This window comes from Anthonomus grandis, chromosome 5, assembly GCF_022605725.1.
Source record: "Anthonomus grandis grandis chromosome 5, icAntGran1.3, whole genome shotgun sequence".
In the NCBI taxonomy this organism is placed as follows: Eukaryota; Metazoa; Arthropoda; class Insecta; order Coleoptera; family Curculionidae; genus Anthonomus; species Anthonomus grandis.
The window spans coordinates 29,548,194-29,572,865 of NC_065550.1; the positions used below are offsets into that span (position 1 = coordinate 29,548,194).

The 24,672-nt window shown below is 33.1% G+C and overlaps 1 protein-coding gene across 1 annotated transcript in view; it reads right to left on the reverse strand.

The window, feature by feature from the left end:
- LOC126736792 (uncharacterized) overlaps nucleotides 1-24,672 on the reverse strand; it is a 128,255-nt gene that overhangs the window by 82,828 nt on the left and 20,755 nt on the right. The window contains exons 3-7 of the mRNA XM_050441333.1: nucleotides 15,899-16,072; nucleotides 13,801-14,116; nucleotides 11,811-11,921; nucleotides 11,439-11,754; nucleotides 1,827-2,808 (exon numbers count right to left, since the gene is read on the reverse strand). Coding sequence (XP_050297290.1) covers nucleotides 1,827-2,808; nucleotides 11,439-11,754; nucleotides 11,811-11,921; nucleotides 13,801-14,116; nucleotides 15,899-16,072 — 1,899 coding nt within the window. The remainder of the gene's footprint in view (nucleotides 1-1,826; nucleotides 2,809-11,438; nucleotides 11,755-11,810; nucleotides 11,922-13,800; nucleotides 14,117-15,898; nucleotides 16,073-24,672) is intronic.

Sequence of the window (24,672 nt, forward strand, 5' to 3'; positions counted from 1 at the left end):
CTTCTCATGTATCGCCTTTTAATGTTTTTTTTCTAGCAATTTTGGTTTTATACATTTCAGCCATTAATTTATTTTTTCTTTAACTGAGGTGTTATTTTTTGAGGCTAAAGATGACTTAAGATAATTTTTCGGTCTTAAATTCATTGTAACTAAAGAGTTCTTCACTTTCTTAATTTTCCAAATCTTACAACGAATAATAAAAAAAAAGTTGAAAATGATTAATAATTTTTTTCCAATTAAATTTGTATACTACCTCACTGTACGTGATTCCTTATGATATCATAGCTTTGGTTGTTAGGCAACTAATTTGTCAGCAGTGGTTCAGCCGTTCGAATAAGCAGGACAACATTTTTCTTTCATGGTAAGATAATAATTTAAAAAAAAATCAGTTTAATTTTCAAATTTTATAAAGATAATTAGTTTATATTATCTAAATGTACAGGGTGTCCTAAATTCGAGGATGACCATTGGAATCTCGGAAACCGTAAGAGTTACGGGGTCGGTTAAATAGAGGCAATGTTGCGCAATTTGGAGCTTGATAAAATGACGTTTAAAAATTTTTAAAATTCCGGAGACTTCCGGAGTTATCCGAAAAAATTGTCAAAATCGTTTTTACCTCCTACCGACTTTATTTAAAGAAACATCGGAAAACTAAAAACAGTTTTTCATTGCCACTTTTTATGTCTTACAACATGACGCAAAAAAAAAATAATCCGACGTTTCGTTTTTTTTTCGATCATCATCAACTTTATTTTTTCTTATGGGCGCCATATTGAATTTTTTCATTTTTAAAAAGTATTTTTAATTGCCTTGAAAATGAGGTATCGCATTTGCCTGTCCGATTACTTCTTCTAATAACTCCATAAAAACTCCATGAGTGCAAGAGAGGAACATATATCAATGGGATTTCCAAATAAATTGATTTCATGTAAAGTGAGGCTATAGAATACTCTGTATTTGATATAGTTAACTTGTCGGTAGTGGTTCAGTCGTTCGAATACGCAGAATAATTTTTTTTCTTAGGAATATTTTAACTTTTTTTTAATGTTGATAATCAAGACCCAATTTTTATTATCTTTCAACAAATAAGAATAAATTTTGAAAAAGTAATAACAAATTTTGTCCACTGCACGTTTTTTCCTTATGACATCATGGCTTTGGTTGTTAGGCAACCAACTTGCCGAAAGTGGTTCAGTCGTTCGAATAAGCATGACAAAAATATATTTTCTAATTCATATTTAAATATAGAAAAATTTACTTAATATTTCTGGATCAAACAACCAAAAGGTAATAAATAAAGCATTTCATTAGTCGTTTTTACTAAAAATCGCATTATTTTAGGCAATTAACGAGCAATAAGTTCTTTTTTAATTTTGGGAAATTGAGTCATGAATACCCGTTTTTTTGTTCAAAACAGTTGACTGGACTTCAGATTTTATTATTCCAGGCAGCTGAGCCATAAATTGCATTATATTGCATGCTGTCAGGTCATAAATTGAATTTTTATTTCTATGGAATTATGCGAGGCAGTAGGACGAGATTTTTAATATATTAAGCAGCTATACTAAAAAGTCAATAATTCATGTCCGATTTTTTATTAATTCTAGGTAATTAAGACGTGAATTTTTTTGTATTCACACACCGGATGAACGCTATTTTTGTTTCAAATGCCTGGAAAAAATACAGCCTACGGAACGTTACGCTAGACACATTTTTGCCCTCAAAAATGATCGATTTTTCACTATATTTCTTTACCTTCTTTACTCATTGAATTAAAACATCTTACACCAGTACTTTGATCTTACTTCCAATCAAAATTCACTCACCTTTACTCCCACTGCTTCCGCTGAAACTCCTCACGGAATCCTTCAGGCTCTGATACTTTTCCTCGATATCGCTCATACCGGAAGTGCTGGTGCTACTTTTAATTATCGACCCCTTCCTCCTGAAACCCTCCTCGCACTCACTGTTGCTACAGTCTAACAAGATATTTTTATTCCTATCCTCCTCTATCTTACTGGTGTCATATTTAACAGCGCTTATCTCGTGAGTACTTTTCCTCCTGTCGTCATCGAAATAGGGATCTTTAGCACGCTGAACCGGTTGAATCCGGTTCAAATTGGGCGTGGACACTGCGCAAGACTGAAGTCGTTTTACCGGAGTCGAGGTGTTAATCACCTGATGGTTCACCTCCATCTTATGTAGACTATTGGTGCTACTTATCAAACTCTGAATGGACTGTTCCGAGATGGCTTTTAGCACTTTTTTATCGAAATCAACGATCGGATGTTTGGGCAACCTGCGGTTGAGCAAGGAGTTCTCGTCGTCGCTCAGGTCGACCCTATTGGTCATCGCCTCGCTGTAGCTACCCTCCCGTTTATAATTCGCCATGGCGACGTCACCACCACTATGGACTACCACCAGATCAGCTAAATTCCAGTCTTTCTCAGCTACCGAACTGTTCTCGCACTGGAACGCGACAAAGTTCAAATCCTTCGGCACGCTGATGAATATTTTACGTTGGTCGAACGGCGATGTTGGAACTGCGGTGTGGTGCAGAAGATCGGGAACGCTGGCGGCATGCGGCCCGTCGCTAAATTTAGCGTGTTCCCTATTGATGTCTAATTTTATATTTAGGTTGATCGCAGCCTCATGCTGATGGTTACTAAGCAGTTTTTGCGCGTGTTTTTTGCGCAAGAATGCGTCCGTTAGGGGCGAGGAACTGGTGGTTAGGGGCGGATCGCGGTGGTGCTGGTCGAGCCGCGTTAGGTCTTGGTAGGAGATGCCAAAGTTGTTGTTGTTGAAGTTCTGCAATCGAAATATTAATATTAATTTATTTGCTAACAGAAGAAAACTCTTTTTTTTTAAGTCAGTGAGTCATTTATATGTCATTAAAAAAGTTCAATCCAAGAAACCTTGTGATTGCCTTATTTGGATTATGAAATATCAAAAGGCTCAAGGTTGTCACAAGAAATTCGTTCATTTTCACATATTTCATAGTTAATTGAAACATCTAGAGTAATTTTTGGTCAGGTGTAACCAATGGTGATGCATAAGTTGATTTAACGAATTAAAAAAAAAATGTTACGCGAAGTTTTTCCATTGTTTACTTATTACCGAACCAACCAGATACAGACGAAACCCAAAACCATCGAAAGCGAAGAACTTTAATCATTTCCGGCGCCATTCCTCTTTTATCGTTAGTTACATAGGAAGACATAGAGACTACCATTCAAGAAACTATTAGGCTGCTAGAAGTCTTGATATCCCATCTGAAGGTGAAAAATGCCCCGCCATGTTAAAGAGGATAAAAACCTTGATCAAGTGCGTTGGGGATTTTATTTATTACCTGAAAAGGCGTTTCTAAATAACATTGAAGACATTAATAAACGAATTATTGACAGTTTCGCTAGTAAAGCAGCGTTTTTTCTTTCGTCTCGTTCTTTCTGGTGAACATTTTTCATATTTTTATACTTTCGCGAAAAAAAATTTTCACGCTTAAATTTATGCACTGCTTCTCTTACAAGCTACGAGCCGCCACTGCAGTACTTGCTTATTACTAACAAACGAGGAATCTCTTGTTTGCAATAATGAAATCGAGGACCTTATTGGAAAATCAGATCATAACGTAATCAATATAGAACTTCAATGTTCTACAAAATCCTACGATGGAAATCGACTTGTCTAAATAAATGCTTGATGTGAAAATAACTCATATTAGTTTGAATTCTCAAAAAAGGCCAAAGCGCAAAAAGCTAAGAAACCTTGCATAAACAAAAACTTATTTAATATGGTGAAACACAAGAAACATCTAACCAATAAAATATAAATGTCTAAGAAGTGACATTTACGTGAGAAATCATCGTAATTTTTTAAAAATGCTTACCTACTTAGAGCATTGAAAGGCTTGAATTAGTATTGCCGTGGAACTATGGGCAGTCTGTTTGCTTGGAACATCTCTGATGCAATGATGCCAAATGCTTATGTAGACATTGAAAAAAAAAACACACACATTATTATATGGCCACATATACTGGTTTTTTTCATTTCGAACAGTATGTTGTAGTCATCCTCTTCTTAGCAGTGACTGTATTTTCTCGGGCCTTTTTTATTAATGTTGTTTATTAATGTTATCTTCAGGAGGTTCTTCACCCTCACTTCCTTTTCCCAGAACATTCTCAATAATTTTTTAAGCATAATTCTGCTCATATTTTACTTTTAGGTTTTTACTTAAATAAAACACATTTTGTGTAATAACATGACAAGACAGACTACAAGCTGATAAATCCACTTAAGCAATCCAATGTTGTCAAGATTACGTAAAACTTCCGTTCAATAAACTAATCAATCGTTGATATGTAGCTGAAAATTTCCCCTTTTGAAAATGCGCGTAAACTTGACAACAGAGAATTGATGAATATGTTTGTAAACAAAACACTCCCTTGCTCCTGTGCACATGTTGCACTCAAACAAAGTTGCTGTTTACTAATTCTAGCCTTTTAATGTTCTAAGCTTACATATTGCAATTTAAAAATTCTCGCCAAAATTTTGAAGGTAATATACTAATATTCCAAAAACTATTAACATTTTCAATTAAATCAAGGGTATCAATACCGTTGCTAAAAATGGCCAACAGCTTGTGCGAAAATGCAAAGAGTTGGCGAGTACTTTTGACCAGGCTTTTACTAAAGACTCAGAACAAGATGTATTACCTAGCCTACTATAACTGAGGAAAAAATTAAACAAAAAAATTAAAACAACACAGTTTGTAAAAATCAATCGCCAGTTGTTCTCTTTCTTAGTACTTGTTTTCGTCGTGCCACAACCAACTTTGGATCTTTGTTTTTCACTTTATACATTTATATTCACTATACATTTATTATATTCACTATACATTTATTATTTACATATTTATACATTACATTCACTTTATACAGTTTATACTTCGCAACTATCTTTTTATATCAGATACTCGTTGCTCCATATATTGCTGATGACACACAAATTTACTGCTGCTTGTCACAGCCTCCAAAGATCACTGTTTAACCTTGAATCCAATAAATATCAAGATAGGATTCAGAGACAGTATAAAAATTGATGTTAATGTTGAAACAATAGAATGTACTACTGTAGCTAAAATCTTTGTATGTTAAATTAAAATTTCCAGAACATTGACAATTGAATTAAAAAGGCATTTATAATAATAACATACATCTACTTAATAAAGACCTTCAAAAAGTTCTGTGCGATAGTCTTGTATGTTTCCACTTTACTTATTGCCATATCATATATAAAACTTGAGAAAAATTTCATTATTGTTGTTTCTTGTTTAAACTTTTCAAAAATAATTATCCAGCCTACATACGTAATAAACTTAAAACAGGAATCTCTAGACATAACCGAACAACACGCACGGTTTTAAAATTTGATATACCCCGTCACAGCACTGCAATTTTTCAAAGGTCATTTTCTTTCTGTGCATCAAAGCTAATAAATACATAATATTAGTGACTATGTTAGCAAGTCTTTTCAAAGCTTCAAAAATAGATTGAAAACAGTATTGGTTGAAAGTCTATAATAAAATAGAGTACTTAATGACTGTGTTCAACTTAGGAACAATTTTAATTTTATTTCATCAATTTATTTGTTTTTGGATAGTTCTTCTACTTTTATTTTATTTATATGGCTATTACTGTAGAATGTCATTTATTTTTTTTTAGTATTTGTATTGTTAAGTCAAGTCAGTCATGTGCTAGGTAGGTTTTTTTTCTTTTTTTAAGTCTAAATTTTTGTTTGTTTTTTTGTATATTAAGTTAGATAAAAATTTTCTGTATGTTTTATTTGCTGTTTTAAAAGTAGTTATAATAATATTGTAATTTTATGTATACTCGGTTAAGTTAACAGCATTCGCTCTCCTTCGCCGAGTATAAAATAAAGGCCTAATTTATTTATTTATTTTATTTTATATATGGTCCTTGACTTTTGGTAATGGATTCAAAGCCTATTCAATATATCCAGAATTGTTGACTAATACTAATAAATGAAATGAGAAAGTACGACAGAGTGATGAGATGCGTTAGATTGAAGTGGCTGGTTACAACATAATCTTTTGATATTTAACAAAATTATATTAAACAAATGTCCAGGGTACAGATATGTCAAAACATGTTTATTTGAGAGAAGTTTCATTTATCGTATCCACAATATAATATACACAATACAATGTATGTACACAATATACAGGGTGTTTCATTGATCGTATTACAAAGTTCTAGGGTAGATAGATAACGTCAAAAAAAAAAAAATTTCATATGAACATGGGTCCGGAAATGCTTCCTCAGTTTTCGTTTTATAGCTTCGGAAGTACTTTAGCTACCGCAGCCAATTTTGGGACATAAACTATTGCTAGTACGTTTATTCTTTTGAACCTAACTAAACAAAAATAATTTTAACCAGGGGCGTGGAAACCAGGGGGATATTTGGTAAATTTAACCGCATTTCTCTTAAGACTTCAATTTCTGTTCATTTGGGTATCAGAGTATGATGCTCCTATGCCTTTTGTATAAAAAACGTGCTCTCAGCAAAAGTCGCAATTTTTCAAAATCACCGTTTTTGTAAAAATTGACTAAAATTAAATTAAGATACAGCCCCAGAATTAATTATTTGATTAATAATGCTAAAGTTCATTTAGCATTATATCAGCCAAAAAGCGATAGTGCATGATAACAAGGTCCGAGAATGAATCAGGACTCGACTTCTAATTTCAATAATTTTAAAAATTATCAAAGCAATCAAATAATTTTAAAAATTACATAAATTTATATCTATCATATCAAAAATTCTTTCAACCTTTATGTATTTTACATCTTATTACTATCTAGTTGGTTGATAAATCTTTCGTGTAATTTTTTAGAGCTCCAGTCTTGGATTTTTCCTTAAATGCTTTAATCACTGACACAAAAAACAACCAATGAATATTACATCTACCGCAACTTTCCTAAGGTATTTGATAGAGTTCCTATGAAGCCACTGTTACATAAGCTAGAATATCCAGGCATAAGAAGAGATTTGTGAAATTATATAGGAGACTTCTGGAAAAACAGACAGTTTTTCAAAGGCTCTTAGGGCTCCATCGTCGGTCCTCTCCCGTTCCTGGCTTACATGTGTAATTTAGCTTCAGAACTAAAATGTTGGTCATTGTTTGCACACAACACAAAAATTTACGTACTTAAGGGTCTCTCTGGGTCCCTGGCATATTGCATCAATTGTGAAGTTTTATACAAGGTTTGTACGACCTATCAGACATTTTGCGTTTAATGAAACCCTCTAGAAAAATATTAGTAATATCTCACCTCTGGCCACGAATAAGTTGATTTAAAAAATTTTTTTTTAATGTTTACTCCATGAATAAAAAAGAATGTACCTGAAACACCTTATGCGTCGCCAGAGGCTATGCATCACTGAAAAATTCCCGTATTTCCACATATTTTATTATAAATATTACTGTATATTGATTTGTTGTAACAATATTATTATATTTTGGTATAATCCCAATCCCTTGGTATAATCCCAATTTTATAAATAAATGGTATATTTATTGATAAAATTGGGCATACCAACGCTTTGTACCGCAGGGGAACAATGTGGTTGCCAGTCGGTAAAAAGTCTTTAACCAAATAATGTTATTATTACAATAATTTTATGTTCTAATATATGGGTTAGCTATAACGAAAATAGAAATTTAATTTACCCAAGAACAATACATGGCGACGAGGAAGTTTTCTAGAAATAAGGATTTCAAGTTAAATACTCTCTCGAAAGCTATGTCGCCTATGTAAGAACTGAGAAAATATCTCAGTTATAGTAAGAAGTTTTTATTTGTGAAGTGAGTAGAATTTTCTTGCGACATCAATAATGGCAATAGAAATTATTGGTCATATTGAGATTTTCAAAAATTATGCAAAAAAATCTCAAATAGCGCCTTCATCAATATATAAAGCGATAGTAAAGATAAAGTGGCAGTTCTTTACAACGATCTAGATTACGTTAAAAAAAATTGCAAGGATTTTGTTAATATTTAAAATCTTCAGAGCTTAATGACGCATTTCCGCAAGCTTTTAAATTTTCAAATTTATTCAAACAATTCCGGTTACCAGTGCATCCATTGAAAAGACTTTTTTAGGCAATGAAGCGGATTAAGGCATGCCAATGAAATTACTAATTGCATAATCGAATATCATCACTTTCTCTAATTACCATTGAGAAACGCTTTTTAAATGGATTAATGAAAGAACTGATTCTGTTTGTTGAATATTTGATTTGATTTAAAATATAAAAAACAGTTTTCAAAATATGTTTGTTTGTGATTTTATATATTATTATCATAAAATTTGGGAACAATGATTTGTTTTATTTTATTTGTTTTTATTTATCATAGCCTTGAATTAGTCAAAGCAAATGATAAGGGTATCAAGTGCTACAGTCGCCTGATTAGGCAATTTTTATTTTAAATAATTTAAAAAAAAATCCAAATCAGATATTTGAGAGCTTCCAAATAATAGTTTTTTTATATACATTTTCGGTATCCTTGCAGAAATTATCCTATTTTTTGATACAGGTGCAACCTGTAGTGTTATTTTTCAGAATTTATTATAAATATTTTAATAGAAATACCTGATATCATCAAATCATATTTTAAATTTTTTATGTTGAAAAAATTATTCCTTTAGGCTATACAGGATGATTGATGGTTGATGGTACCTTAGACGTTTACGGAGAACGGAAAATAGAATTTTTTTGTAAATTTGACATCATGGGTTTTAGCTACCGATCTAACGAAGAAAAATATTTTTAGCGATGCAGCGTTGCCGCTTATACCAAAAAGTAGTAGCAACTTTGTTATTTTAAATGGAATACCCTGTATATTATTTATTTTCTGATCCGCTCTCGCTTTATGATTGTTTTGTATAAGGTATTCCTATACCTGTTTTTAGTGGTTTTCGAGAAATTAGAATTATTTTCTTTATTTTTTGACCAAAACATAGCTCCAAATAAATTTTTATTACTACGGCACTGGAACGCGCAGAAAATTGAAATTATGAGCGTAATTTACGCAAGTATTGTACATTAGTCTCCACTATAAAAATTTGTTCTACATTATACAGGGTGTCTCACGACGAATAGACGCGATCAATATTTCGGAAACTAATTTTTCAAAAATTTTGAAAATTTGGCAACATGGCACTGTCGAGGGGGGCTACACAACTAAAATATTTTGACAGTTGTGACGTTTCCGGTTATACCGGAAGTAGGTGTCAACTTCGTTATTTTAAATGGAACACCCTGTATATTTTTACTTTTTTGGCTTTTACGTGAAATTCTAAGTATATTTTGTGTATAATGTCCTATACCTAAGTGTAACCGTTTTTGACATATTTTTAATTTCATGTGAAAAACTATGTTTATAAGCCCTAACATAATTACCGATTACTCCCTTTTAGTAGCCTTTATTTATTGGTTAGTTTTGGTTTTATTTTAGAGGAAGGACCACTTTAAAAGACTATTTTAAAATTTGGCTAAAAAAAAGATACAGGGTGGTCAAAAACTAGCATTAAAAATTAAAATGAAAAAATCATTAAAAGTCAATTTTTTTAAATGGAAACCCCCTATTTTTATAATTTTTTCATAAAGATAATTAAAAATAAGGTTAACTTTGTATAAGGTTATCTAGTCCAAAAATTGATAGTTTCCGAAATATTGGCAGTTTAAATTTGGCCTAATATTAAAACCCGTATAAACACGGCTCAAGGATTGTTGATTAGTTGGGCATGACGGTTGTCATAGTAACCGCTAGAAGCGGCAGTAAGATAATGGATTATAACAGAAATGTACACTTTTTAATTAAATTACACTTTTACGAAGAAAACTTAAATAGCAAGTAACTTATAAATTTAATGCCTATAATCCATTGTCTTACTGCCGCTTCTAGCGGTTACTATGACAACCGTCATGCCCAACTAATTAACAATCCTTGAGCCGTGTTATTATACGGCTTTTAATATTAGGCCAAATTTAAACTGCCAATATTTCGGAAACTATCGATTTTTGGACTAGATAACCTTATACAAAGTTAACCTTATTTTTAATTATCTTTATGAAAAAATTATAAAAATAGGGGGTTTCCATTTAAAAAAATTGACTTTTAATGATTTTTTCATTTTAATTTTTAATGCTAGTTTTTGACCACCCTGTATCTTTTTTTTAGCCAAATTTTAAAATAGTCTTTTAAAGTGGTCCTTCCTCTAAAATAAAACCAAAACTAACCAATAAATAAAAGCTACTAAAAGGGAGTAATCGATAATTATGTTAGGGCTTATAAACATAGTTTTTCACATGAAATTAAAAATATGTCAAAAACGGTTACACTTAGGTATAGGACATTATACACAAAATATATTTAGAATTTCACGTAAAAGCCAAAAAAGTAAAAATATACAGGATGTTCCATTTAAAATAACGAAGTTGACACCTACTTCCGGTATAACCGAAAACGTCACAACTGTCAAAATATTTTAGTTGTGTAGCCCCCATCGACTGTGCCATGTTGCCAAATTTTCAAAATTTTTGAAAAATTAGTTTCCGAAATATCGATCGCGTCTATTCGTCGTGAGACACCCTGTATAGGGTGGGTCAAAATTAGTGATTTTACCGCTAGATACAAAAATTGTGAAAAATGCATTTTTTTAAATGAAACACACTGTATATTATAACATATTCTAAAAGGAAATTTAAATCCCTTTCTAACGACGTATCATGTTCAGGTATATCTTAAGTAGTTCGGTTTCTGAAATAAAAGCAAGTTTGATATGTCGTATATGATGCAATTGATAAGTCGTGGACGTAGTTCCTGTTTACTGTTTACCGGTACCTTGTATACTATTTGGCTTCAAATTACCCCAAAAGTAAAAATCAAGTGGTCTAAGATCAGGTGATCTCGAAGGACAATTTTTTTGTATTAATTATATATTTTTGTTAAAATATTTATCTTTTTTTAAGCAGCGCTTAGTTACAGATTTTGTGTTTTAAGTGATTTTGTACATAAGTTTTATTTTTTATAAGGAATAGACTTTTATGCATTGTTTTTTCTACTTATCACATAAACCCAAAAAGTTTGTAAACCATTTTTACTTAAGGTCCATTTTTATTAAACAAAATTAATGAAACTCAAAAAAAGTTTGATGATTTAGGGACACTTAAAGTTTATGTGCTCTTGAATCAGCTTACATTGCCAAAGGATATCAAACGCTTTAACCAGATCAATGAATGAAGCTTTTTTTCCAGACTTTATATGCTTCTTTAGTTAAACACACCATTGGACCTTCAGTTGTTCCCAAGAGTAAAAACCAAATATTTTTTACTACTTCTTAAGCCACACTCACCTGATACACATCACAATCGTACGCCCCGAACCCCACATAACTATTCCTCTTCTCCCTGACGTGTCTGCCACTTCTAGCCTCAGCCATTTTATAATTACTCTCCAACTCGGCTCTGCCCTTATCCAAATGTCCAGCGCTACTGCTTAGAGCACCTTTAGTCTTACTGTAGCTACTATTCAACGAAGTCAGCAGCAGTTGATCACCATAGCCGCTATCCTCGCTCAGATTTTCGCTGGAGAATTTCTTCGGGGGGCTGTGGTGGTTTGACAGCGGCAAGTTGTCGAAGCTGCGCCATGTTTTTAAATTGTCACACGATCTGAAGCAAAAAAAGTTATAGAAAAGAGCTAAGTAACTTCAATAAACTTAATATACCTCGAGTTCTCTACGGTGTTGTCGGAGTCAGTAGAATCGGAGCTGCTGCTGCTGCTATAACGCAACGAGGCATTGTAGAGCAAAGAGTCTCTGCTCTCACTCTGTTCTGACCTAAAGAAAATCAAATTAAAACGAGTTATAGAGGGTGTTCATTTAACATCGCGATGCTCAATTGCGGATAAATCTTGAAACGAAAAAGTCCTTTATAGGGGGAATGTTAATTCAGTTACAGGGGCTACTTTTTAAAATTAGTTTGGTTGATACAGGGTGCCCCAAAAAAGCGTGGTACATAATTTGATTTTTTTTTAAATGGAACCCCGTATATTTTTTTTTCGGAAATGAGAGACTTTAATCCTAAAACTGTTTTGCCCTAAAATGCGACGTTGCTTAGTTATTAACAATTTCAAGAAATGTTCACGAAACTCAATGTATCACTTAAATTTTAATAATTTCCACCAACGTTTTTTATCTTCTTGAACAATCTATGTAGAGGCTTGGTTTATTTTATATTTCAAAATTCCAAAATTAATTTTTTTTATACGAGGGTGATCAAAATCGTTACTCAACCAATGATATTTTAAATTCAATTTTACGCTATTTTTTTAAATAGAACACCCTGCATCTAGTAATACGTTTTGATAGAGCCTTTCTTTTATCTTCAATTTTATAGTAACAAGTTTGCTGTTCCATCTTTACGACGGAAAACAATTAATAGATATTTTACGAACAAAGCGCTTGTCACTGCTATTTCGAACACTTTTTAGTAAGAAAAAAATTAATAGTTGTAATAACCATAATAAAATAATAGTAGTAAAGACAAGTTATATTAATCCTCGATGCTTTTAAATTTTAAAATAATAAAATTTTTCCTACAAGTAAAAAGTCGGCCATGATTCATTTATTCTTTGTTGTGTGACATACAGGGTGTTAAAGACGTGCTAATATTTAAGAGGGTGATTCCTGGACCCATTTTAAGAAAAAAAGTTTCTATGAACATGTTCTAAAAGTCTTAACTTTTGAGATACAAAGAGTTAAAGTTTTCAAAAAAAAATCAGTTTTTTAATAAAGTTAACAATATTACAGACATTTTTATGAAACTTGCTACATGTATTCTATGTATCAAGACGCATTTTTTTATGTGCAAAAAAATATTTTCTTCGCCAGTGGCGTCCCTACAGGTCTTCTATTGAATATTTTTATTGAAAAAAATACTACGCCACTGCTTTTTCTTAAAAAAAAAGTCATTTTTAAAATCTTCTATCACTTTTTAGCAAATCTAATATCTTGGTTTTCATTCGTCCGACGCATGGTTTTCGCTTAAAAAAATAAAAACATTTGTACTTCCTTAAAAATCTGATGCGGTGTGAAGATGTTTGTTCGTCGATTGCAAGCAAATTAAGGGATCAGATTTATTACAAGAAGTATGAAAAGTTAAATAATTTAAGAAATACTCATGTTTAACACATTTAAAAAGTAAATGGGAGTAAAAAAGTGCGGTAACGCGTCTTTATTTGACGCAAGTGCTGTGATTTTAAATGTCAAACTATTAAAAACCATCACAGCGCGTCATTTATTCGATTTTATTGAAATTATTCCGTTTCCATGCTATTTTTCTGAATATCAGTAATGGCAAATTATACCAATGATGAAATGGCAGCAATGCATTTCGTACATTCGCATCTCCGATCCGTGTCCTACCAGTATCTTTTCAAATATTCATCGTCGACTTAGGGCAGCGTTACTGATATTCAATTTTTTTCTGATATTCAAAAATTTTCATGTTTTCTCTGGTTTGTGTCTCGTTTTTGTTTGTATAATATATGTACATTATGTTTATGATAATTATACAGTGTTTGTTAGTTATTCAATTCTTTTTTAAAAATGTAATATAATAATTATTATTAAGTAACCTCGTTGTATAACTTGTATTAGTTTTTGACTAAATAAACAATAAATATTAAAGGTTTTTTCCGCAAATTGTTTTACGTACTTGTCTATATTACCCCCGAAGCTTCTAAAAACGCTGCCATCGTAGTCCTGACTGAAATCCTCGCTGGAAAACCTCCTCCTGCCGCCCTCGATGTCCTCCAAGAGGTCCAAAGTGAATTGGTTAAGTAAATTCGGCGAGCTGGTACTGTCACGACACTGTTGCTCTAACGATTCGAATTGCAGTAAACTGCTCGATCGGCTCAAGGACGTTTCGTCTTCTTGGGCGTCATCAGGAGGCAGTTGTAAATAGTTTGAGTCTTGTCTGCGACGTTTTGGCGGGCAGGCTAATTCACGGTCTGAGTCGCAGTCCAGGTCTTCTATAGAGAGAAAGATAGAAGCTCGTTTAGTTCGGTAATAAATGGTTAGGAAAGAGTAGGACTATTAATTGGTTATGGTTGATTACAATATTTTCACCCTATCTATTATTACATAGTCAGATTATTTTAAATTTATGAACGACAATAGATAGATTTTGAAAGAAAAAATCGTTTTTTTTTATATGAAAAGTACTTTTGACCCTATAACCTCAGAAAGCCAAATTTTAATTAAATATATCTCCAGAACTTCTTAATCAAAGTATAGCGTGTGGTCCATCAAATTTCTTAAAATTTTATTTACAATCTAAAAATGTAACAATCGATACGATCTTTTCTTATAAATAACAAATATAGTGTTTTATATTGTGTATTTACTATTGTGTCAAACTTCAATTTTTAAACTAACCTCAACTATACGTTACAGGAACACAAACACGAGTTGACTCTAACTATAGACCCTTTAAACCACTAAAATACAAACGGTGAAAAGCTCAAAACAAAAAAAAAACAATTTTCATTCAAACCCAGTGCCAAAACACGACGATTTTAATTGTGTATTTGAACTAAAACTAATTCGGCCGGTGTGTGTATGTACGTGTGCCAACCCTAGTCCGGATTCAATATATATGATGTCGAACAAGTTATGCCGATAAAAATAGAAGAAAATTGTTTATGTGACGGCCATTGGGTATTCGAAAGTGTAAATTACTCCAAACAATCACGAAGCTATTGAGGCTTTAAGAATAGGGGAAAAAACCCGGCTCGTTCGCCAAAATGGCATAGTGCGAAAAACAAAGCTTTAATATCGCTTTATATAGAGGAGAACGTCATCGACTCAAAAATGAATATATTAAATGTGCTCGATATATTAAATATGACAATTATTCTATTGACAACTGTCTATGAGAGAAGAATTATGAAAATGAAGTAAAATGCACCGCACGCTTTTTACTTTGATTTTAATTATTCTGTTAATAACTTAAATTTTATTATGATTTTTATTTGAGGTAATTAATTATGATTGATTGTCCGACCTTCTACTATTGTAATAAAAACTCTTTGTAATTAAACATCATTTTCTACTTTTTAGTTCGATTAACAATCACTTGACTTTTAGAAACCAGTGAAAATTAAGCTCAAAGATTCCGTTACATTAATACATAGAAACAACCCGAGCTAATAAAAGCGTGTTACAAACAATGATTGTTTTTTATTTCAAATTTATGTTAGTGTCACAAAATTATGTTAGAGAAGAAAGACACAAGTTTCAATCAATCATAAGTTTATCAATTTAAGAGTAAACCACAATACTAAACTTGGAGGCCTACCCACAATAAAAGCATTTAATTTACCTGCAATAGTAAATTAATACAAAAAAGTTAAAGAAACATTAATCTTTAAACCATTATACTGATAAATATTGATTTTTGAGTTATGACGTTCTTCGATATTGTGCAAAAACAATCATATAAAAAGTGTTCCTGGCTCCTTCGCCAAAATACTGAGGGAGTGTATGAAGCGCGAGTGTTGAAAAAGCCAACGACAAATATAATATACCCATGTGCAATTTAAAGACTTACGTTCTAAAGAATCCTTATAGCTGCTAAAATAAGGGTTATTTTTGTAAAGGTAATTATAAATTTATAAGAAAAATGGTGGGTGTATGGTTTTTCTGCACGGTCTGAGAGAAAGGCGGCCAAATTACTTGATTATTTTTATTTTGGCTTTTTTATATATACTCGATTACATTCGGATTACATGCCTACATTATAACACTCTTACCAATTCTGCTGGTAAAAATGACACTTCCATCTTCGGAGTCGGTCGCCAGCCATCCCACCGGTGAGTTTCTGGATTCGCCGTCGCTGTCGGACCTGAGATCGTCGGAAGTCTCCTCCTGGATCGTTTCCAGGTACATGTAGTTGGTCGAGGCATTTTGAAAGAAATATTCTGCATCTGAAAGTTGAGAAAAAAATTAATTGTTTAAAATTGCCCGGCTCCTTCGCCTACTTACGCAGGTGTTTATGAGAGAATTCGACTTGGAACATTTGCCTTAATTTTTGTACACCTGTATTGCCAAAATTTTGTACAAGCCCGCCTGTTATAAAAACAGATTTTTATTACTGTAAAAAAAATATGGTGCATTGGGCTATAAGATAACAAGAACGACATAACATCACGATTTTTCACTTAAAATAATATATATTGCCGAGCTCGATTACCGAGTAAAAAAATAAAAAATAATTACATTATAAAAGATAAATCTAAACTAAAGATAAAGCTACAGTCTTTGGTGAGTTTTACTATGGCTAAACAATTCTATGCGAGATTTGCAAATCCGGCCACAAACATCTCACGGAAATTCTTGCAGAGCCGGTCTTTGGGTTCTTCTAGTCGGTTGAGGAGCAACGGACGTCGCTCTTCTCCATTGGGCACGATTGTTCACTATCTCTTCCCAGTTGTTTTCAATTCCCAATAGCTTTAAATCATCGTGGACGACATCTTTGAAGCGTTTGTATTGGCCTCCCGGCCTCCTTGCACCTTCTGTTAGTTTTCCATACAAAAAGATTTTGGTAAGCGCCGTTCGTCCATTCTGTATACATGACCCAGCCATCTCATTCTTGCCCTTCGTACCATAGTGTCAATATTTATACAGTTTGATCTTTGCAGAACCTCATTATTAGAAACTTTATGAAACCATCTGATTCTCATCATTTGTCGCAGTTGCCGTTGCTGAAATTGTTCAAGAGCCTTTATATGTCGTCTGTATGGGATCCATGATTCGCAGCCATATAATAGCGTTGGTACAATTATTGCTCTATATACTGCCGTTTTCGTTTTAAGACTCAGATTATGATGAGAGACTGATGCAGGAGTTATAAGAAGCTTGGTTTTTGGGACCTTGGGAAGGCTTGGTATGCCCAGGCATAAAAAGCAAGAATTTCCTGAAGAGTTTCTGCTGTGTACGCAATCAGCGCACAGTCATCTGCATATTGAAGATCCGTGATAAAACGCACTCTTGTTCTAGCTCTAAGACGTTTTAAATTGAAAAGCCCTCCATCATATCTATATCTGATTCCAATCCCTCTAGCAGTTAGATTTCTGTCAACAATGATCGATAGCGCCGCAAGGAAAACATTGAACAAAATAGGAGCCAGGACGCAGCCCTGCCTAACTCCCGTCTCAGTGGAGAACGGTTCGGAAAGCTCACCGTTTACTAGCACTTGTACTTGATTACTTGTATGTAAATTTTCGACCACTGAGACGAATTTATTTGGGATTCCGAAACGTTTTAAAATGCACCAGAGGACCTTTCTGTTAACCGAATCAAAGGCCTTCGCCAGATCTATGAATGCGACATGTAATTGAGTCTGATGTTCTCTCGCCTTTTCTTGAAGTTGGCGAAGTGCAAAGATCAGATCGTTGGTTCCCCTGTTTGGCCGAAAGCCGCTCTGGGTTTCTAGAATAAGTTTTTTCACTACTGGTTGTAGTCTATCCGCTAAGATCTTTGATAGAATCTTTCCCACTATCGACAGTAATGAAATGCCGCGATAGTTGTTACAGTCATACGCGGAGCCTTTATTCTTGTAAATGTTGTCCATTAGATTTTGATAATGTCCATTAGATTTTGTTTAACTAAATCCCAGTGTTCTTCTAGATCTTGTGAGAAATTATCGGCATGAAGATTTTCCCTAATTTCGCTACGAAAATGCGAAGCTACTGCTGTATCCTTGAGTTTTTCTAGGCAAAGCTTTTTGTTGACTTTCTTACTGTTGCCACGCCTATACCTTGGTTTTAAGTTCATTTTTAAGTTAGCCAGGACCAGGCGGTGGTCCGTCCAGCACTCTACGTCAACTCTGGCTTTAGTAACTTGCACTTCGTTCAGATTTTTCTGGAGTACTATTATGTAGTCCAGCATATGCCAGTGTCCCGATCGAGGGTGACACCAAGTACCTTTGAATTTATCATCCATTTAAAAGAAGGTATTTGTTATGGCTAAGTCATGTTCTGTGCACAGTTCCAATAACAACTCTCCGTTTGAATTTGCTTTTCCGATTCCGTGGGCACCGATAACCTTTGGCCATATATCAGCTGCTTTACCAACCCTGGCATTGAAATCTCCGAAGAGAATAACATGTTCTTTCCTTGGTATTCTTTCTAAGATGTTGTTGAGTTCTTCATAAAATACTTCCTTTATTTCAAGGTCTGCGTCCAGTGTTGGTGCATAAGCCGATATGATGGTAACATAATTACCATTAGCCACTTGGTATTTGAGCAGCATAAGTCTTTCGGAGATGCCATAAGGCAGTTGTTGGAGTGATTTGGCTATATCGTTCTTTATCGCGAAGCCTACTTCGTGCAGTCTTCTACCATCCTCTGGATAACCTCTTCAGAAAAAGGTATAGTTCTGTTCGGTTAAAGAACCTTCATCGAGCAGATGGGTCTCAGAAAGGGCGGCTATGTCCACATTAAACCGGTTTAGTTGATCTGCTATAACTGCCGTTCTTCGTTGTGCATGAGTAGCAGTGTCCGAGTCGTGCAAGGTGCGGATGTTCCAGGTAGCTAAGGATAAGTTTTTGGTTTTACGTTTGTGATAGTCTTTCTGATAATTCGTTCGATCAGGCACCCTCCCCCGGAGATCCGAGTGGGAGCGTATTTTACCTCCGGATTGTTTTGTCCTGTTCCAACGATTCATCTTCAAATGTAGGCTGCGACTGTGGTATTGTCGGAAACAACCAGATCAGGGTCGCCTGCTGCCCAGTTGCTATCGCATGAAGGAGGTCTATGGCACAGACGGTCTGCGACGATAGTTCCTTCCCAATCAGGACGCGATGAGAGTCATTTCCTACTCTCTCCTTGAGGACGATGATGATGGATTGTCCTAAGGTATTCTGCTTATACCGGCAGAGACTCGGTTGTCTTTTAGTCGCCTCTTACGACAGGCAGACAATACCTTGGGGCTATTCTACAACCGTACCCGAACCCCACACGGGCAACTTTAAATAATATTTGATGCTTGGCGTAAATGAAAGCGCCTAGACAATCGTTATCTGGCTCCTTCGCCACAAAATTATACTCAATCATTTGAAAGAAAAATTCCCCTTATATTTGTGTGCTTTCTTGAACACAACAAATAAATATTTTCGGGCTCCTTCGCCGAAAATGTTCATCTCTTGACTATACTTTCTACGTATATATTAGATGTTGCCATTAATAAACTGATAGGTACCCAAAAACAGTTTAAGGTGTGCCATTATACTAAACCAGTTGATTTTTTTTCAACATAATTACATCATCCTAACTGTATAATAAAAGATTCGCTATAAATGTGATTGCTTTAAATTAAAATAATGCCCACTAACGTTTAATATTTAATTTTTCTGCAAATATTTAATTGGACCACGTAATCAGACTTAAATCATTAATTATTAATAAATGCGGCATTACACAACCAACAATAATAATTTATTTATAATAATTTAATAGCCTATAAATAGACGGTGGGTATGACACATTCAAAGAAACATATATTTCACCATTTATACATAAGTTATATTTATTTTAAATTAAAGCATCTTTTGTTTACTTTTTTAACCCAGATTTACTGTGGTAAAGTGCATATTTCCACATAAATTTTACTTATCGCGGGCATGCATGAGAATTTTCACACGTTTCAGCATTGTTGTAGCCTGAGTAATTGTTCATTGAAACTGTTATTAATAGACATGCAAAATGGCTATTTAAAAAAAAAAGGCCTTTTAACTTAGAAGATTACCAGATTAGCATTATCAAGAATCATTTCACCGATAAATGTATTTAGGGAAATGATTTTCATAAGTTTATCATAGTCTGACAACGTCGCATCTGAACGCTGGCAATGTTGCCGCAATGCACTTTATGTCGCTATTTAATATAATTTAATTCTTTGAAATTCCAAGGCATGAAGGGAAAATTTACTACGTAGGATACCAATTACATTTTTTTGACTTTTTCGACCGTTTTTAAAAATAAATAAACTATTAGATGTTGATAATACTTTCTGTATTTTTGACGTGGCAACATTGACGTTTGTCATTATCCTTGTTTGGATTGGAAGATGTTTGAGGGGTTTTTAAGAGGCTTTATTCATAGTAATACCCTGTATGAAACTTGTATGGTAAAAATCGGAATCGTATGTCGGCCATCTTGCTTGGCAAAATCGACAGGGAGCTGACAGAAAGCTGTTGACATTGACTGATAGAACATCATTTGTCATTGTCATACCATTTGAGTTTGTTTTTTATTTTAATGAATCCAAGTGTGGGTTGAGTTTGAAATTTGTTATGGATGTTATTTTAAATCCATTATTTTTTTCCAAAAAGTTCTCTTTCAATATTGGGAGTAGTTTTAATTGATTTGCAGCAAGCAATTCCAGGTAAGAAGATCTGATTTTATTTATTACTATTATGTTTTTGTATTGTCAATCTGTAGTCTTTAATAAAATCAAATTCAGTTGATTTCAATGAAGAAGTTTCACTTTTCAAGTATTTTAATTTTAATTTGATTATTATAAATACATATTACAAAATGTCTTGCCTCTCATTTTCTGGTCCAAAAATGGATTAAAATTTTCCTGAAAATTTTCTTGATGTAAGAGTATTTAATACATGTATAATATATTTTAAATAGTTCTGAGAAACATAATATTAAGAGATTTTTTTAATTTCCTTCAGTTCCCATTACAAGAAAAACATGAAGAGCGATATGCAATGATTATTTTATTAAGACTTTGAGCTATAGAATTTCTTCTGATCAGTTCTCTCCACAAATGTTAATAATGCTGATACTGACGGCTTTACACTACAATACATATTTATTTAAAAAATTTTTTGTCTTTTTTTCACATGAATCGTTTAGTATCATACCACTTCCTGTGATCACTGAGACGAGACATAGGTATAGAGACTAAGAGACCTGAGCACCCGGAATGGATCAGACTTAATGTTTTTCTTACGACTTGTGTTTTTTTTTTAAGAGTTTCTTTTTATTTTATGTAAGCATCTGTCCTTGCATTAAATTTTTATTAATATTATAGTTTCAAGATATGTTGCTAGTATTATAAGAGACCAACAAATATATACTATGTATCTTATCTTAGAATTTTTTTTGCTCAAGTTATACGCACCTCGGAGTCTGGTAGACTCCGTGTCAGTGTTTACGTTAGTAATATTTTTATTATTATTCTATTATCATGGCTAGTTCAAAGCCTGGCACATCCAAACAAGTCAGTGTTCTTGACTCAAAATGTGAAGAAATCGAGAGAACACCATAATGAAACTCAAAAGATGGATGTTTCTAGCAGTGATAGTGATAGTAAAAATAGTAGTGATAAAAAACTAGACAGTGACCATTTATGTAACAGAAATGGAGAAAAAAGAAAAAAATACTTCTATGGGAAAAATAGATTCAAATGGAGTACAAATGAACCCACAAGAAATGTACGTACTTTGGCGCATAATATTGTACGTTTACCAGCGGTACGTGTTGTTGTAGGTGATAACACTAATCCAAAGGCATTTTTCAGTCAATTGTTTCCTGCCCAGATGTTTGAACTGATTTTAAAGTGGACAAACAAAAAATTAGCTTTCATGCGAACAAAATATATACGGCAAAATAAACTAGACCTTGTAGACATTGGCATAAGGGAATTAGAGGCGCTTTTAGGTTTATTGTTATATACTGCGATTTTCAAATCCAACGATGAAGACGTTAGAAGTATTTTTGCGACTGATGGTACAGGCAGGGATGTCTTTCGAGCAGTAACGTCTAAAGAGCGTTTTCTCATACTATTAACAGCTTTACGATTCGACGATTCAGATGACAGGGAAGAACGAAAGAAGGAAAATCCAGTAGCTGCTATAAGTGAATTATTTGACTTATTCATTGAAAATGCCAGAAACTCCTATACGATAGGTGCGAATGCTTGCATAGATGAAATGTTGGTGGGATTTCAAGGCAGATGTAGATTCAAGATGTACATTCCCTCTAAACCAGAAAAGTATGGCATAAAAATAATGGCACTAACGCATCAAGAACCCAATATTTATACAACGCCTATATTTATGCAGGCAAAGATAGTGACGGTCGTGGATTGACGAATGAAGAGAAAAAACTTTGTAAACCAACTCAGTCAGTCATAAGGCTCGCCAAATGTTTGTACAATTCCAATAGGAATATAACTGCTGACAACTGGTTTTCGTCTGTAGAACTTGCCGATTTGCAAATAAATTGACATTTGTGGGGACCCTTAGAAAAAATAAAAAGGAGATTCCTCCTGAAGTTCTTCCTAGAAAAGATCGCAAGCAAGGTGATGATTAACCTAATAAGAATGCCTTTAGATGTATGATGAGAAAATATTACAAACATTTTTGACAACCTTTTCTAATCTGGTTAAAGTTAGGGTAGTTCAGGGCTAACAAAATTCTTTTAAACATTTTTAGATTAATTCTAATTTATATAATTTCCTTTATAAATTATTGTATATTATGTATATCATTTTAAGTAATTTTTTTTCAGGAAAATTAAATAATAAATGTATTAAAGAAAAACATTGTTTTATTTCCATTTGTCCAATATTGGTGATATGTCGTACGTTGCTTTAGATATTAAGATTAAATGATTGTCAGATTAAATGAAATTTGATTTCCCGCCTTAATTTGGCCACGCCTTTCACCATTTTGATTGGTCCAGTTGGGCACGTCAAACTGTCAAGTTAGTTACAACAGTTTTCGTTGCCAAGCGAGAGGACGCTAGCTGATTTGTCAAAAAAAATTATATCAGTTTGTATGCAACCACCACTTCTCTATATATTTGTGTTCTGTGAGTAATACTAAAAATCATATTCAAAGAGATATTTTGTGATGATTTATGTATTTAAGAGTTACTTATTAGAATTATTGTAGTGGTATGTGTGAACTTTAGAAGGCGTTCTAAGAAAAGGTAATTAAGACGTTTTTTGATAAGTAGTATCATAATATGCACTAACTGACCATGGTTTTAGCACTCATTGACATCCACATAAATTATTCTAAAATTATTTAACATACATATTAATGGCTATAATAAATTCGGTTATTATTAATATTATCGACACAATACTCACTTTTTCTGACGTCACCAGTTAGCAATTTTTTTGCATTTTATTTTGGATACTGACAACTTATTGAACATATAACTTAATTCACTAAAAATAATTTAGAATTTTGATTTTAGATACAAAGTACATAACCTATAATTTTCAAATAAAAAAGAAATGTCTACCATGTGTCATCTGTCCATTGTCAATTCTTAGATTTGCAACGTTGCCATAGGCATTTTATTACAAGTTGCATATAGCTGAATTAAAAGTAAAATGCAAATACTTATCTTAAAATTTTCGATAATTTTGTAGATAAACACCAAAATTAATTTTTAATTTTCAAAATAATATAAATGAATCTGTCAACGTGACATCTGTCATTTGTCATTCGTCCCATGTTTATTGACAAATTGCAATGTTGCCATATGCATTTAAGTCCACCTTAATAATTCATTAATACCAATTAAATTTACCATACCAGAAATTCCGAAACGTCACAGGGTCACTCCTGCGTAAGTATGTAAATAAAATCCGCATAACTCCGGTGTCATTATCCATCAGATTTAAGGATGGTTTGGTTTCTTTGTAAAGCTATAACTGATTACCATAAATTGTCGCCATGTGATTATAGAAGATGAAACTTGATCAGTCTTATGATTTTAAAGACGGACACCTTTAAAATGAATCAATTAAATGTCGGAGTATGACGTCATATTATAAAAGGTATTTTGTGATGATTTTAATCCATTTTAGTGAATTTGAGAGTGTAAACGGTAGTGGTACTTGCGAACTTTATAATATTAAGTCCTACTGAGCATTCAAAGAAAAGGTAATTTAAGCCGTTTTTTGATAAGTAATCTCATAATATACACAAATTGACCTTGGTTAGTGTACTCATAGACATCCACACAATTATTGTAAAACCATTTTATACGTACATGAATGTTTCGAAGTGTTCCGAAGGAGGTGATCGGTTAACAATTTGTACGCACTTTATTTTGCATACTGGTAAGTTATAGAACGTATAACACGTAATTCGCTAAAATTAATTTAGATTTTTCATTTTACATCTATTACAATTTAAAAAAAAACTAATTATTAATTCAAATATTTGTGTAGGTATAATATCCATTTAAATAAATAAATCTGTCAAGGGTGACATCTGTCATACGTCACCTGTCCCGTGTTTATTTATTGACAAATTGCAAGGTTGCCATATGCATTTTAGTCCAACTTAATAATACGACCCATTCACGGACACGTCTACATATGCAGGGACACGGCTGCATATGAAGATGCACTTTGATCGTCCCCAGAGGACAAGTCTTTAATTGCAGTCGTTGTTAGCGTGTACTAAGGTTTAGAAAGATCTGTTGTGCCCCACTAAATACTACAATAATACTGAGAATCGTCCCACGAAGCATATAGTATGCATATA